The sequence below is a fragment of the Hydra vulgaris genome, chromosome 09 (genome assembly GCF_038396675.1).
Source record: "Hydra vulgaris chromosome 09, alternate assembly HydraT2T_AEP".
Classification (NCBI taxonomy): Eukaryota; Metazoa; Cnidaria; class Hydrozoa; order Anthoathecata; family Hydridae; genus Hydra; species Hydra vulgaris.
This window is the reverse complement of record NC_088928.1, coordinates 46,267,501-46,285,000: the sequence shown is the minus strand read 5'-3', so window position 1 is coordinate 46,285,000 and position 17,500 is coordinate 46,267,501. Positions and strand designations below refer to the sequence as shown.

General features: G+C 26.4%; 1 protein-coding gene across 2 annotated transcripts in view; it reads right to left on the bottom strand.

Moving 5' to 3' along the window:
* Window positions 1-17,500, bottom strand: part of LOC136084825 (uncharacterized) — a 154,678-nt gene that overhangs the window by 18,324 nt on the left and 118,854 nt on the right. For both annotated transcript variants that reach the window (XM_065805871.1, XM_065805872.1), the window contains 2 exons: window positions 17,069-17,500; window positions 12,742-12,976 (listed from right to left, as the gene is read on the bottom strand). The exon at window positions 17,069-17,500 is cut by the window's right edge and continues 13 nt beyond it. In XM_065805871.1, the coding sequence (XP_065661943.1) occupies window positions 12,742-12,976; window positions 17,069-17,500 (667 nt within the window). The remainder of the gene's footprint in view (window positions 1-12,741; window positions 12,977-17,068) is intronic.

The window sequence follows — 17,500 nt, the reverse complement described above, 5'->3', positions numbered from 1 at the left end:
GATTCAGACCGTAGAGAAAACTTTACCTCTAAACAATATTTTACCCACTTTTTAAATTATTTTTATACCATGCCTTATATCATTGTTATATTACCCAAAAAAACTTTTTATTAACCACCCATTTGGCTAAAATTTATCTAGTCTTATTACAGTATTCATTTTGTGTTATTCCAGTATTTTAAATATATTATTTATCCGCTGGTTTGCATATTACTACTATTATCAAGGAATTTTTGAGCTATATTATCTTATATTCTTTGCTCAGCTTTGCTTTAATTTTCGTATGCATGGTTTTTGTCTTTTATTATTATTCAGAAAGTTTCTTATATCGTTTACTACATGTTTAAATTTTTACATTTTTGCAGGCAATATTTTTTTATACTATCATATATTACTTGATTTTTAGTGATGACTTTAAGTTGCGTGGGTTGTTCATTTTCTTAAACTTTAGATTAATCAACAAAATTTGAATGAAGTATCTATGACAGTGTTAGAGTTTTTTTTTGAAGGCTCTATTGTGTTTTATTTATTTTTAAAAGGGTTTTTTATAAGGTATATTGTTATTTGCTTGTTTTTAGTTTATTTATGCTGGAAGTACCTATTTTTTAAAATGGTTTTAGGGGAAATTTATTAGTATTTTCTGTTTGCACACTTTAGTTGCTTTAGTTTTACTTGGCATTTTTATTAGAACTTTAATTAATTGTGCTTAGTTTTTTCTACCGGTGTAATGGTAAGTGATTTATTTAATTATTTTTATTTATATTGAACAGTAGATCTACACTTTTCATATCATATCATCAAAAAAATATTAGTGTTTTACAAATTTTGGTATGATTGGGTTTTGGCTATTTGTAGTGAGTCCTTTTTTACTGCAGTATGGAATAGGCATAAGTCGCGGGGTAGAGCATAAGTGGCGATGACATTTGTCTGACGGGATAAACTAGTTATAAGTGCTGATCCTCATTGAAACACCAGTAATAACAGACGCGACTCTGAGGAGAAGTTTATTACTTTATCACTACACAAATTATATTTTACACATCAGCATTAATGTTTTTTTTCCATTCTGAGGCCTTACATTGTTGTATGCATACTTTTTACTTTTGAAATCAATGTTTTGTTTTATTAGTTTTTGTTTGGTGATATATTTTTTGTATATCTTTGTTCATATTAGTGTTTATAAAACAATTTATTGCTTATTATTATTGGTAGTACTGTTTAGGTGCATTGTCTGTCTTATATATTTTTAAATATTCCTCTATTAATCTTTATTTTTGTCTTGACAACTGTCAAAATATACTTTGTTCGAAAAATAATTCTCCTTTATTCTAATGTACTTCATTTATTCCCTCAGGTGTTCACTGTTCATGTGTGACCATTCAGCAAATTTTATATGCCAAAGTTTTTAAATAAAATGTAATTTACTGTTTATAATGACACTAAGCAAAGAAAATTTATTAACTATTTAAACTTTGAACTTATCACTTAATATGATTGATGTTGGCAATATTATTTTAATTAGATGTATGCTTATTTGCTAAAATCATTGCTTTAGTTTTATCCCTATTGATAGTACCACACAATAAAATTATTAAATGGTGACTGAGTCATTGTTATTAGATGGTTTGCATTGGTATCACTTTTCATAAGTGTTGTGTCATCTGCAAATAGTGTTGATTCAAATAATATCAAATATTCAGGTAGATCATTGATGAAAATCATAAAAAAAGAGGTCATAAGTTGGAACACTGTGGCATAATGATATTAACTTCTTTAACTTTTGTAAATATTTTTCTATTATGAAAAAAGTTGCTTATTAAGTTCGAAGCATCAGTTGAAAAACCATAATTTTTAGCTTCAAAATTAGTAATTTAGAATCTACTAAGTCAAAAGCTTTTCTGAAATTGATAAATATTAATAATAGCTTTACTTTAGAAATAAGAACATGCAACGTAGTTTCACATGAATGATTGCATCTAAAATGGTGTTGGTCATCATTAAATTAATCATCTTGTTCAAAGAATGCAGTTACCCTTTTAGCAATTATTCGTTCAAACACTTTTGTTAGTGGAGATATTATAACTAATAGTAATACTTTGATAACTATTGATATCATGAACTTATACTTTTTGTTTATAATGTGCAAAATAATACCTATTTTAAATTAATTTGAAATACTGCCTGTTTCTAGATATTTATTGAATATAGTCATTAATGGACCAATGATGTGACAGAATGACCAGTGAGACAATTCTAACCACTAGAGCCTGGCTGCTTTATCAAAAGTCAAATTACAAGCCAAATGAACTCATTGATCTACAGAAATTAAATGGTGTTAATGCTTTCATTGTATTGCACTCAAACGTTATTTGCGGAGACATAACTTATTTAATGTGAGCAAATAAAGAAAAAAATATTAGACTACATTCAAGAATACTCTGGTCCGCTCAGTATTCTAACCAGTTATTGTTATGCATTTAATGATTTTTCAACTAACACATTTGTGTAGTTACTAGATTTGAATGCTGTCAATTCTGCAGAAACTGCAACTCATATCCTAAACTGTCTTAATCAGCTTGGATTTTTAGATTCTTATTTAATGGACAATTTGCTTGGATTTTGCGGTGATGGTGCCTCCATTATGACTGAATCACACAATAGCGTCTTTAAACAATTGAAGCAGGAGTTATCTTGGCTAGTTTGATGGCATTGCTTGAATTATCATTTTGTTCTGACTGAAAGTGAGTAGCAGTTAAGGTAGTTTTTTTTCTTAAAATTGGCAGAGCCTTTGCACATAGAGGGTTGCCTCACCATTTTTCAAGAAAAAATAGCAAACAATATAAAATCTATACAAACCTCGAAAAAAAACTTCAACTCTAGCCGACAAAACATCAAATATATACAAACTATCCAAAGATCAATACAACCATCTTCTTAATAAGGCAATTACTTGCACGTATAAAAAGACTGACCCTAAACTCAAAGATCAAATAAATAAACAAGGAAAAAATTTTTTAATTAACTATGATGTATACAATAAAATTGAAATTAATGGTACTGCAGATTGTTTCATAACTCTAAAAGACCAAAAAGAGAACTTCCTAGATAAACCAACTATTAGACTTAATAATCCTGCTAAAAATGAGATTGGAAGAAATTCAAAATCTGTTTTATCCAACATTAATTCCCAGCTGAGAAAGAAACTATTTTGAACCAACAAAATTCTGTAAGTTCTTAGTCTTTGATATTAATGATTTTTATCCATCGATTAATGAAAACCTACTAAAAAATGCAATAACTTTTGCAGAGCAACATCTAACAATAAATAGTGAACAAAAGAGTTTTATGCACCATGCAAGAAAATCATTATTATTTAGCAGTGGAACTTCTTGAATTAAGAAAAAGGGAGGATTATTCAATGTCACTATGGGGCCTTTGATGGCGCGGAGATTTGCAAATTAGGTGGGATTTTTATTTTGCATCAAATCTTGCAATTTTATGATAAAAGCAATTTCCGTATATTTTGAGATGATGGATTAGCTATGTTTAGGAACAAAAGTGGTAAGGAAATGGAGAGAATAAATAAACATTTTGTACAAATTTTTAAAAATAACAATCTTATAATCTCTATTAAATGTAATTTGAAAATAGTTAAATATCTCAATTTAACGCTAAACCTTAACAGTGATTCTTTTCAGCCATACCGCAAACCAGATAATACACTGAATTATATACATTCTAGTTCTAATCATTCACCGAGTGTAATAAAAAGTATTCCTAAGACTATTGAATTAAGATTATCAGCAGCATCGTCAAGTGAATCGATTTTTAAAGAAAGTATTCCTCCTTTTCAAGAAGCCTTGAAAAAATCAGGGTACAATTGTAAACATGCATGCTATCCAAGTTATAAAATCAACAAACAACAACCATGAATGCAAGATATTTTGGTTTAATCTTCCTTTCAGTGCAAATGTTGTAACAAAAATAAATAAGTATTTTTTGAACCTCATCAACCTCCACTTTCCAGTTAACCACAGACTTGGTAAAATATTTAATAGAAACACAATCAAAATAAGTTATTTCTGCATGCTAAACATAAAATCCATTATCAACTCTCACAATAAAAGCATTTTACATAAGGAGGAAAAAACTAATGAAATGAAATGCAACTGCATTGACAAATCCAAATGTCCAATGAACAACTATTGCCTTTCCAACAACATTGTTTATCAGGCCACCATCTATTCAAACAATCCGGAATATAAAGAAAAAGTGTATTTTGAACTAAGTAAAACATCTTTTAAAGCTTGGTATGCAAACCACTTAAAATCTTTTAATGCAATTAGATATAAGAATGATACAGAGTTATCAAAAGAAGTATGGAAATTAAAAGAAAAAAACTTTACAGCTTTTGTCAGATGGAAGATTGTTAAACAATGCAAACCATACAACGCAGCATCAAGAGTTTGCAGCCTCTGTTTGAACAAGAAGTTTATTATTTGATGTATAAAGGAGATAACGTACTTAATAGAAGGAGTGAAATAATCTCGAAGTGTAGGCACACAAATAAGTTCCTTATTTCCTCATTTGATACCGAAGATTGATCCTGGTTGGTTTATGTCACATTATACTTTCAAAACTTTTAAATTTTGTTTCAATGGAGTCATTAGAACTCAGGCCACCATAATTCTAATTCTAATTTTAACGTTTAATTTTTAATGTTATAATATATGGCTGATGATTGCCATTAGGCATGAAACTTAAAGTTCCGTAATAAAAGTTTTTTCTTTTTCATTTTTCATTATAAACCGCTCTGTTTTGAAAGGAGTCTGTCCTACTTTAATGTCTTTTGGCCCATATTCACGCCAAGTCAATTTTGTTTAGACTTTTACACCAACATATAGTTATTGTCTAACGAATTACCTGTCAAAAAATCTAAGCTCAATCAGCTTGGCGTCATAGTTATCAGATAAATCTGGTATATTGTTAAAAAATTAATGTAAACGATTTTTTTTTTTTACGTTAGTTTATTGAAACGACTTTAAAAATTTAAAAACAAGATAAATTGTTGTAATTTATATATTTAAGCCAAATAATAAAAAAATAGTTTTTATATTATACATTTTTTGTAATTTTTTAATGATAGAATTGCTTAAATCATCTACCAAATAAAATTCACTATTTAATAAAAATACTGATCTATAGTGGCTTGTATCTTTATTAAATATTGTGCAACATATAAAATTGAAACAGCGTTTATCAATTATAAATGATAATGGGATATCATTTATATTCAGTTCATCTTCATCTTTTTGAAATACCTCTACAAATAAACAAAATAGGTGAAATAATTATTCATTAATCAAATAAGAATCATTAAGGCAGATTTTACACAATTCATTTAACTTTATATTCAAATATGTTATTTTATCTGCGTTTTTAATCAAGATATACTCATTGATATTCGGACAAATAGTTTTGTTACAAGTTGAACAATTAAGTTGAATTGTCTGAAAATCTATTAAAAAATGTAAAAACGCATTGCATTCTGTATCAAGAGTACTGAAAGTTAACGAATCATTTGGTTTTAATCTCATAACAAGAAGAATCCATATAGTTTTAACTCTATCCCATTCACAAATTTCAATGAGAGAAAGCATATCAATTATGTGATTATATATTTTTATATTTTGTTCATTCTCTTGTAATACACTTATGATATTTTGTAACAATAAAAATGAGCCCCAAATAGCCAACAAAAAATAATCAATTGTGCTTGTGTTTTGAATGATAATACTTTGGTATAACTGACACAGCAAAAATAATCTGAATCCATTTTAAAATTATCTTTATTTAACAAAATACAACCACCCCATTTTGGTAAATGCTTTGAAAACAATCTAAAGTTCATTTCATTAATTGTTTTTGCGGATTTTTTATTCAGAAGTGAAATACTTAATTCAGAATCAATTATATTCATTTTTACATTAGATTTTGTTTTCGGTTGTTTGAAACTAATTAACATATCTCGATTTATAGTTTCATTCTATTCTAATATTTCATTTTCATATTGGCATTCTGATTCGTTTTCACTTAGTAAAAAAAGCATAAGCCTTGAGCCTGGATTTGGACAACAACAACCACATGTTCTTAAACCAGAAAAACACCCACAAGTCCAAGACAATACTGATTCTGGGTTATCGATATTTAGCAAGTATTTAATAAATAACCTATACTTAGTAGTTTTGGAATGCCTCGACAGAATTTCAGCAGAAATCAATTTATAATTTTGAATTTGTTTAATATTTTTATCAATGAAAGTAATATATTTTCCATTTTTATTTAAATGTTATGCTAAATAACTGTAACTTTGCTTTATTTGATAGCTACCAAATGTGATGTATTTTCGCATATCATCTATAGAAAACTTTAGAAAATCTTTCGAATCTAATGCATCAATTGGTTCAAATTGCATTTTACTTTTATTCTTTGTATTCAAAATATATGATTCCAAGTCATTTTTTAAATTAATTTCATTTTTCATCAGAACTGCAATATCTTTCCTGAATTTTTTATCGCATATACTGTATATTATTAACTGTATATTTTACATGAAAACAGTTAATCAAAGAAGCAGCTATTTTAACATCAGTCATTATATGAGGAAGCATTTTACTCCTTATTTTTTCCAATGATATAAAAGATTGTTTAAATGTGCCATTAACAGTCTCAACAACCCATCTGCATTTTGTAACAAACCTAGCTTGTAAATTAGTTAACTGACTTTTAGAACAAGTTGGCATCTTGGTAAACAAAAGGCTTAACTAAATGTCTTTCTTTTTGCCCACTGTACAGTTTTCGTTTTAAAGTATTATTAGAACTTTTTTCACAAAACAAATAAGTACCATTGGCTATAATTGTTGTTCGTCGTTTAAGTTAAACAACTCTTTGATCATATCTATATTATTTAATAGCCAATCTTTTTGTTATTGTGATTTTGCTCCTAAATTCTTTCTAAACAAATCAGCACTAAGTGAGGCTTCTATTTGATGGCAATATTTCTGAACTTTTGACCAACATGACAAACCAAAATAACAAGCAATTGTATTTTGATCAAGACCAGTCTTTAACCAAAAGAGATAAACTGCCAGAGCTTGTTCTTTTGAATGTTGGAAAGAGTTTTTAATTGTTTTTATTCACTTACCATATATAGAAATTCATCATTGGTAAAACCTGTATTTTGGAAACAAAACTTAGTTGTTACGTTATTTATATTGCTAAATTTTGCAAATATAGATGCTGTTTTTAAATATCTAGACCAAAAACTTTTAAATAAATCTTGTATCATTGTTATATTATCTAAATATTCCTCTTTAAGCCACTTACTGTCTGTCAAATGAAACTTACAGACAGTAAGTGGCTAAACTAGAATTATAATCACCATATTTTTCAAGAACAATATTAAGATTTGATTCATCATTAGAATTTTCTTCAACAAGTGTATTATTAGAAATAACATTTGTATTTGTATCATCTGTATCAGGCAAAAGAACGGCTTTGCTTAAAGATTATAAATGCTTGTAACAAATTATCTGATCCTGTATAAGATTTATTCGATCAATTCAGAGATAATACTTGTAATTTTGTAACAGAGGTTTATAATTTTGTAACAGAGCTTTAGCTTTAGTTTTTTTTAATTTTTGATAAATTTTTAATATTTTTTGACTTTTGCATTTCTATTTTGTAAAAATAATACATCAAACCGACATATTTGAAATTATTTTTTCTCTGACAAAATAAAATTAAAAAATTTCTTAATTTTTTTTTTTGGGGGAGGGGGTTAAAATTATTTTTAAGTTGTAAAAAGTAGTTTTCTAACATCCTTGAGTGTAATTAAGAGTTTAAGACAGAAAAAAAAAGGGGCCAAAGTTTCCTGTAAGTTGGACATATTCCTTTATATCTAATCAAAATAAATTTCCTAAATATTGAGCACTTTTCAATGAACAAGAGTTTTGTATTATTTTAATAGAACACTATTAAGATATAAGAGTTTTGTATTATTTTAATAGAACACTATTTTGTATTATTTTAATAGAACACTACATCAAACGATATATATATATATATATATATATATATATATATATATATATATATATATATATATATATATATATATATATATATATGTTGGTGGATTTTACAAAAAGATTTTCAATGTTCACAAAGCACAAAGTAATAATAAATTAATAAAAACACTTACCTAATTTTTCTTCTACATTCTGTTTCTCTTAATATAGGTATATTTACATATATATACTAGAGTGTCCCAAAAATTTTTTTTTTCAAAGCAGTTTTGTTTGTCATTTTGTCCATTAAAAGCAAAAGTAAGAAGTTTTCCTAAATATTGAGCACTTTTCAATATTTAGGAATTAAAGTTTCTCCCCGCCTTTGTTTTTAAAGTTTTACCTCCTCTGCCACCCACTTTTAAAAAACTATTTAACATTAAACAGTGATTTTAGGCTAAATATGAAAATGTAATGTTTCAATTAAACATGCTTTGAATCAACTTGATGCCATTATAATTTGACACTATGTATCAGGTGATATTAGTAACTATAGGTAATAAATTTAACTTAAGAATCAATTTTTTATTCCATTATTGTCAAGAATTATTAAATTATTAAAATTATATGCAAAGTTTGATAGATAAGAAAAATTTTTACTTTGAATGCAGTTATTTTCTTATAAACAGATTTGTATTTATATAACTTGTAATGATTTTTTACATCTATAGGTATAATAGCATATATAAAAAAAATATTCAATCTGATATGAGCAATATTAAATTGAGATAAAATGATGAGATATTTGATAAAACTGTTGGGAAATTATTTCCTACCTTTGTTGCAAAGATATTTAGTCAATTACCAACTAATCAAAAGGTTTAACACCATTACCTATATCTTACAAGGTTTGATTTGAAATTATTAAGGTTTGCAATAAAGTGAATGTATTTTGGAAAATGGCAAGAATTCAAACAAAACAGGAAAAAAAAAATGCTGTTAGAATGATACTGGATCTGATACATCTTAAAGAATAACTTGATTAAAAATGTAAAAAATTTTTTTTACAGCTCAACTTCTGAGCTTTACTAATAAGTTGTCATCTCCGTTTGATATTGCAGCATCAAATGAAGAAGATTTGATAGTCAAATATCAGATTTCGATTATTTCTCAGATCAGCGTCAATAAAAAAAACAAAATAATTTTTGGGTTCATTAGATAAGAGCTATACTATGAAAGTAAAAAGAAAGGAGCGAAAAGAATCACAGAAAATAAAAGCTATTGAAAAAGAGAAATTTAAGAATAGCAAATTTAAAAAAAATATAGATCCAATTTACTGCCAGAATTTAATGATGAAGACAAAATTTCCAATAAAATAAAATAGAATGCTATTAAAAGACAGAAAAAAGAATTAGGATATTAGAACACCCTAAAGTTTCTTTAATGGCTGATAGGTTGAATCTATCCAATAGAGAAAGATCTGGGATCATTTTAGCTCTAGCTGAAGCATTAGGTCACAACTTGGATGAAATATCTCAAAAAGCACACCAGGCAGATCAAGTAATAAAGCTTGACAGCAAGTTTCACCCACATACTTTTCCATTCACTGGGATTCAAAGCTGGTACTAAGGTAGATTGTAACATAGAACACTTGGCAACAAGTGCACTTGAAGGAAAATTGTTGTGTGTGTCCAGTATTCCTGATACAACTAGGAAACGTCAGGCAACCTTAGATGTTGTAAAGGCCTAGAAACTAGAAAATCACACTCGTAGCAATGATTTTTGACACAACTCCATCAAATTCAGGTTGGATAAATGGTTCTGTAAAGTTAATTGAAGAACACTTCAATAAAAAGTTACTTTAGTGTGCCTGCAGACACCATATCTTAGAAAGAGTTTTGTCTTCTGTTTATATGACAATTTTTGGAGAATCTCAACCTCCAAATTATAAACCATTTAGACACTTTAAAAATGATGTATGGCCTAAACTTTCATTAATTTTAAATACAACTTTTAAAAAAATTATAATTGAGGAACCAGTATTAAAGATCAAACAAGCAGAAGTAAAAACTTTTTTAAAGCCTTTACTTAACTGGACTTCTTGAAAAATATTTAGAGATGATTATCAAGAATTTTGCCAACTTGCTTTGCAATTACTGAATGATAAACAAATTAAGGTACATTGGCGCAAACCTAGAGCTTTCCATTATGCTAAAAGAGTGTGTACAATTTTGTACACATCAAAAGTGCTTGCTTTTGCTGAATTGGCAGAGTATGATGAAAGTTATATGGAGAAATTATCACAATTTTGTAAATTTACAACGCTATTTTATGTAAAAATGTGGCATCATTTGATGACTTGGAAATCTACAAAGAAATGCTTCTTTATAAAAAAATTGGCAATGATGTTGCTGTTGCTGCTCTTGAAACATTTAATTGGCATCTTTGGCATTTAACCAAAAAAATGTCTTCTCTCTCACTATTTTCTGATCAGGTGTCTGATTGTGACGAAGCTAAAGTTACTAAAATAGTTCTTAAAAGTATAAAAGAAAACTGGGAACATGATTTAGGCTTTCCACAATTTCCTCTTTTAAAACTGAATACTCATTTAACTTAGGTGGACCAAAATCAAGCAACATTCAAAATTTACTTGGATATTCAAACAAAGATGTTGGTTGGTTAGCCTAATCCCCAAAGTTTTGGAAAGGTAAAAAAAATTTTCAACACATGTTTGAGCATACTAAATCATTGAAATCTGTAAATGATACAGAAGAACGAGCTGTCAAACTAATTCAAAACTATGCAAAGTTTATAACCAAAGATGATGAGCAGAAAGAATTTCTTTTACGTGCAGTAGAACACCACTGAAAAGTACTTCCACAGATAAATAAACAAGCAGTCTAAAAACTCAAGTTTTGAAAATTTAGGCAATGCTTTTTTATCTTACTAAAACCTATCAAAATATTTTTATTTTATTGTTATATTTTAAAAAAAAATTACTTTAATTTTGAATTTCTTTGTACTTAATCCAACTTTAGTTGCAGTTAGCGTTAATATTTTTAATTTATACCAATCATTTATTTGCTTGTTTGTCATAATAAATTTTAAAGACAAATTTTAAAATTATTTACCAAGTAAATCTTTTTTGCTTTAATTATAAAGCATAGTTCTAAAAATTCATTATTTTAGGTAGAGAAATATCATAATCAAGAGGAAGGAAGAGAGGGTGGGGGTGGGGTGGGGTGAGAGTGGTATCACAAGGAGGGAAGGGGGGATTGGGTGATTTGGTGGGTGGAGTGGAGGGGGGGATTGGGTGGGTGGAGGGGGGATTGGGTGACTTGGTATATATATATTTATATATATATATATATATATTTATATATATATATATTTATATATATATATATATATTTATATATATATATATTTATATATATATTTATATATATATATATAAATATTTATATATATATATATATTTATATATATATATATTTATATATATATATATATTTATATATATATATATATATATATATATATATATATATATATATATATATATATATATATATATATATATATATATATATATATATATATATATATATATATATATATATATATATATGTAAGGTTATTTAATTACAGAAAATTTATTAACAAAATTGACAGAGATTTTTTTATTATTAATGTGCTTAGGTAATTAGTCAAGTATGCCCTTTTAACATGCATTGAACATACAACTTTCTTTCTTATAGGAAATAAGTTTTTACGTTCAAACTTTTATTTTCTTTAAAATTAATTAACAGGGCAAGAGTCATAGTAAGCTGTGGATGATCTGAAAAATTTAATTGAAATTTAATTTTTTTTGAATAAATTTTTATTTGGTTTTAGTATAAACAACCAAAAATAAAACTGTTTTAAAACATGAACATAATTATATATATTTATATAAGTAATATATGATATATGTATGAAGTTTATTTGGGATTACTTAAGGGAAACACTTTAAAAAAGGTTGTAAGAGGGTCATATTTGAAATTTTTTTAAAAATAACATGTCATTAGGTTTTATTAAACTAAACTAACCAAGAAAATTGATAAAAATGTGAACATATTTTTAGACCTTTATGTCAAAATTTTAGAAAAAAAATAAATTTTAAGGGTGGAGGAGGGAGTCAAAAATTAAAGTTTTGGGGTTTTTTTTTTGGATTAAATACACAAAGACTGCCTGCCCTAACCAAACCCTCAGCTGATGTAGCAGCACTTTGTTGCGAGTCAGGCTATAAGATAGTCAATGTAGCAGCACTCCATTGCAAGACAGGCTATAAGATGGTTTATTTAGCAGCACTTTGTTGTGAATCAGGCTATCATATGGTCGATGTAGTAACACTCCATTGCGAGTCAGGCTATAAGATAGTTGATGTAGCAACAACCCGCGCATTAAAAAAAAAAATGTTTTTAAAAAACAAAAACAAAAACACTATTAATTAAAAAAACCTTTCTAGTCATTATTATTGCGGTTTTCAAAAAAACAATAAAACTTAATGCACTTCCGCATTAATTTAATTGTTTTAACTTTTCGACGACAATTAAATGTAGCTTAGTTGTCGAGGTGGCAAAATTGTTGTTAAAATATATATACATAGAAAACAATTTTATTAGTATTTTACCTGCTTTTCAAACCAACATTTACTGAAAGCATCTGTTCCATGTCTTTAGGGTAACCAGCAATAACAATTACTAGTTTATAATTAGGATCTGTCATTGCAGCAACCAAAGTAGTTATAGCTTCTTCTCCATAATGACCTTTGCCCAACTCATAAGCTTCATCAATAAAGAGTAATCCCCCTCTAGCAGCATCTAATTTATCTTTGACTCGTTTCTTAGTATGCCCAACAAACTCTCCTTTATAATAATATAAAATTTATCCATATTTAATAATAACAATCATATATGTGAATGCGTGTGTATAGTGTATATATATATATATATATATATATATATATATATATATATATATATATATATATATATATATATATATATATATATATATATATATTATATTTAAATATATATATATATATGCATATATATACATATATATATAAAAATATATATATATATATATAGATATATATATATATATATATATACATATATATAAATATATTTATATATACATATATATATATATATATATATATATATATATATATATATATATATATATATATATATATATATAGTATATATATATATATATATATATATATATATATGTATATATATATATATGTATAAATATACATATATATATATATATATATTTATATATATATATATGTATATATATATATATATATATATATAAATATATATATATATATATATATATATATATATATATATATATATATATATATATATATATATATATATATATACATATAGGAGAGACCAGGGAGACTTCAGACAGTTTTTACTCTAACTAGGTTTATTCAATAACCATTGGATTTTTACATAAATTATTGTTGTTTTTCATAATTATATTTGTTATTTTATAGTTAATTTATATGTTAGGTTGACTGTTTCCTACAAAAGGTTGGATAAAATTGATTATGATGAACAGTTTAGTCACATTTAAAGCGTTTTTTGAATATTTTGATAAGACTAAAAGTGAAGATACATAAAAATGGGTTGAAAAGCAGAGAGAAAAGTAACAAAGTAACAAATAATAGATATGAAGAATAGCCAAATGATCAGTAATAGAGAAATAGGAAGAAAATTAAAAATTTCAGAGAGTTCCATCAAATATACTCTTAAGATGTTTAAAACAACAGGTAGCAGGAAGGTTAAAAAAAACTACTAAGTGCAAAATTAGCCTTATATTTCATCTAGTAAAAACCAATCCAAGGTTAAGTTATTGTAAACTCACAAAAGCATTCAACGAAAAACATGAAAAACATATTACTAAGAAAAAAATTAGCCTCTATGCAGTTGTTGCTGTTAGCAACAACTGCATTGGCTCACAAGATTAAGATGTTATAAAAAGAGGTCTTAGGTGGTCTTTGAAGAAATGAAAGCAAGTAATTTTTTAAGATGAAAGTAACTTTGAAGTAATAAATGGAAAAAGCAAAGTTCTTGTTAAATGATTTAAATTGGAAAAGTATAGTAATCATTTTGTTGTACCAAGGTTGCAATGTGGCGGCGGGAGTGTTGGTATCTGAGCTGTTTTAATTTTAATTAAGTAGGAATGTGTATCCTTTATACAGGTTGAATCAACCAACATACATATATACACTAAGAAACTGCTTGGTTCCATCAGTGGACATGCTAATTAATCAAAACAAAATTTTAAAAAGATTTGGTGCTGGCCCAAAAAGCTAATATGATCTAAAAATAAACTACAGGAAAAATTAGATCAATTGGAGAAGTGTTCCAAACAAAATCTTGTAAAATTGATGCAAAAAAGATAGGCTGCTTGCAAAAAAGCTCATGGGGGGTATTGTAATTACAAGCTTGGATGTTATTTTTGTTGCTTTAATTTTTTATACATTACGGTTTCTATATTGATATTATCTATTATTTTGTTAGATAACGTTTTTATATACAATTTTATATATTAGTATGCCATCCAAGATTCAAGATTTGTTTAAAATAAATTTTTTTTCTTGCAAAGAAAAATAAAAAATTTGCTCAATATCTTCTTTAGTTTTTACTTTATAGTAGTTTAAATATACTTTAAGTAACAAAATTTTACTGCGCCTATTTTTTTTGAAAACACTATATATGTATATATATATATATATATATATATATGCATATATATATATGCATATATGTATATATATAATATATACATATATACAGACATATATACATATATATATATATATACATATATACAGACATATATACATATATATGCATATATATATAATATATACATGTATATACATATATACACACACATATATATATGTATATATATATATATATGTACATATATATATATATATATATATATATATATATATATATATATATATATATATATATATATATATATATATATATAATTTACTTCCAACATGGCTGCAAGCAACCACTATTAGAGTTAGAAGTCACTGGAAGAGAAAAGATAAAGTTTATAAAGCATGATAGCGATTAACAGACGACTTGAGAGATTGCAAATTATATATAAAACAGGAAAAAGGGAGGAAACTACAAAGAACATATGTTCAAGAAAAAAAACTTGACAAATAAGAATTTTTAAAGCACTTTGGAACAGTCACAGTAAAAGGATGAGGCTTAAATGATGAGTAACACAAGAATGAATTTTAGTAAATGGCACAAGAGATGCTAGCTCTTTAGAACAGTGCCCATCATAGTATTTATAGAAAAAGAAAGAAGAAACATTATGATGATGTGAAATGGTTGGAGATTGGCTGCAAGAGTAGGTCCAACTATGTTTACAATGTATTTTGCACATTGTCTAAAAACATCATTCAAAGATCCGCTCCAGATATGGCAACAGTATTCCATACAAGGACAGACTGAAGATTTAAAGAGAAAAAGAATAGAATCCTAATGATTTTGTATAAGTGTTGCATAGCTTGGTATATTTTTAACAAGCATAACAAGTTTTTCATAAGCTATTGACAGTTGCAAGAGCAATACATTGGTTTACTATTTTCTTACTATAACATTTTAGGTTGATGGAGGGTTTCGTACTAATGTTTCAAACATGGAGCTTTCCATCTTAAGTCAGGCAAATAGACTTATCTAGCTAGCAACTGATGGATTGATGATTCATACAGAATGAAATTTCACAAAGTTCAGTTAAAGGTGGTGTCAGTAACACATCTAAAGTGTCAAAAAAAAGACTGGATACTTCAAAAGTTGCTGTATTGTCAGGTAAGATTTTAAAATAAGCCATTTGTAAAAGTTTATTGCACATCATAGTTTTAAAATGGTATAATGGTATAAATAAATGGTGTAAAGCTTTCATGTAGTTGTGGAATACTTTATTTGATATCATTTTTTTTATCCTGTTTTTGTATGTAGCAATTAATGACAAACAATTTCCAGGACTTAAAAGTAGATTAAGTAAACAATCAAATAGTGAAAAAATTCAAAGAATTATATACTTTTTTATAACTGGAAATATGGCACTGGCATTTGATTCAGTTATTTTTAGTAATAATTTTGTAATATATGCACCACAATAAGTTTGTAATATATGCACACAATAAGTTTGTAATATATGCACCAAATATGAGAATTTAAACTGCAGTGTTTTATGTGTGAGGTTAGTAATAAATCATTAAGTTTTATTTATCTGTGGAATGAGATCAATAAAAAAAAATGATGTAAATGTTGTCAAATCTTTAAAAACCAATAGCAATAATGCTCTCGAAACTCTTATTTGATTTCAATCTTTAATGTATATAATACAGCATAATAAGTCTTTAAAATATAATAAATCTCAATTATGTTATGTGATGAAAACTCTTATGTTATGGGTTTGCATGGTGTTTATATTCTAATTACAATACCACACAATTTCAAAAAATTAAAGTTTCTATGAGAAAACATTGAAAAGAACAGATGGAATTTCTATTGATACAATAGATAGCAAATAGATTGTTGTTGTTTTTTATGGTAAAGCCATAGAAAACCTCAATCTTATGGTGTTAAATATATCAATTGAAAGTCTATGGGTTTTTTCATGGAGGTTTATCTTTTTTATTTTTTTACTAATATTATTTATCATAATTGTTATATTTTTAATAATATTTTTATTTTTTTGTCATTTTCATTTTGCTTTTAGTTTAACTGATATAATTAGAAGTTAAGTTAAAAATTTATTGAAAAAAAAAATATATACTGAAGCGTTTTTTCAATATAGATTTTGTTTTTTTAAATTTTTTAGATTTTAGATTTACTTTCTTTTTGCTTTTTAAAATAAATTAAACAAATTAAAAGCAATACCTGTTAAACCTAGACCTGAAGTCACTTCAACATGATTTCTTAGTAATAATCCTAAATCAAAAAGTATTTCTGCCATAACTCTTGCTACAGTGGTTTTGCCAGTACCCGGAGCTCCTTGAAATACAAAATGCCCTAACTCTGGACGATCAATTGAGCTTTCTGTTTGTGCAACCTGAAAAGTATTTTTAATTTCTATAAGCTGCTGTCGAATATTTTCTACTAGGTATAATTTATTCAAACGTGCAAATGGATCACTGCCATTAAATTTTTCTGCATCTCTACCACCTATGTCAGAAGGAATTAGTTCAATCATTCCTTCTAAAGTCAAAGGTCGAGATGATACTTTTGCTAAAGCATCACATATCACGTTATCTATTGCACCTGCATTACCAAAATTTGCTTGTGCTCGTTGCTTTTCTAACAATTTTAGAA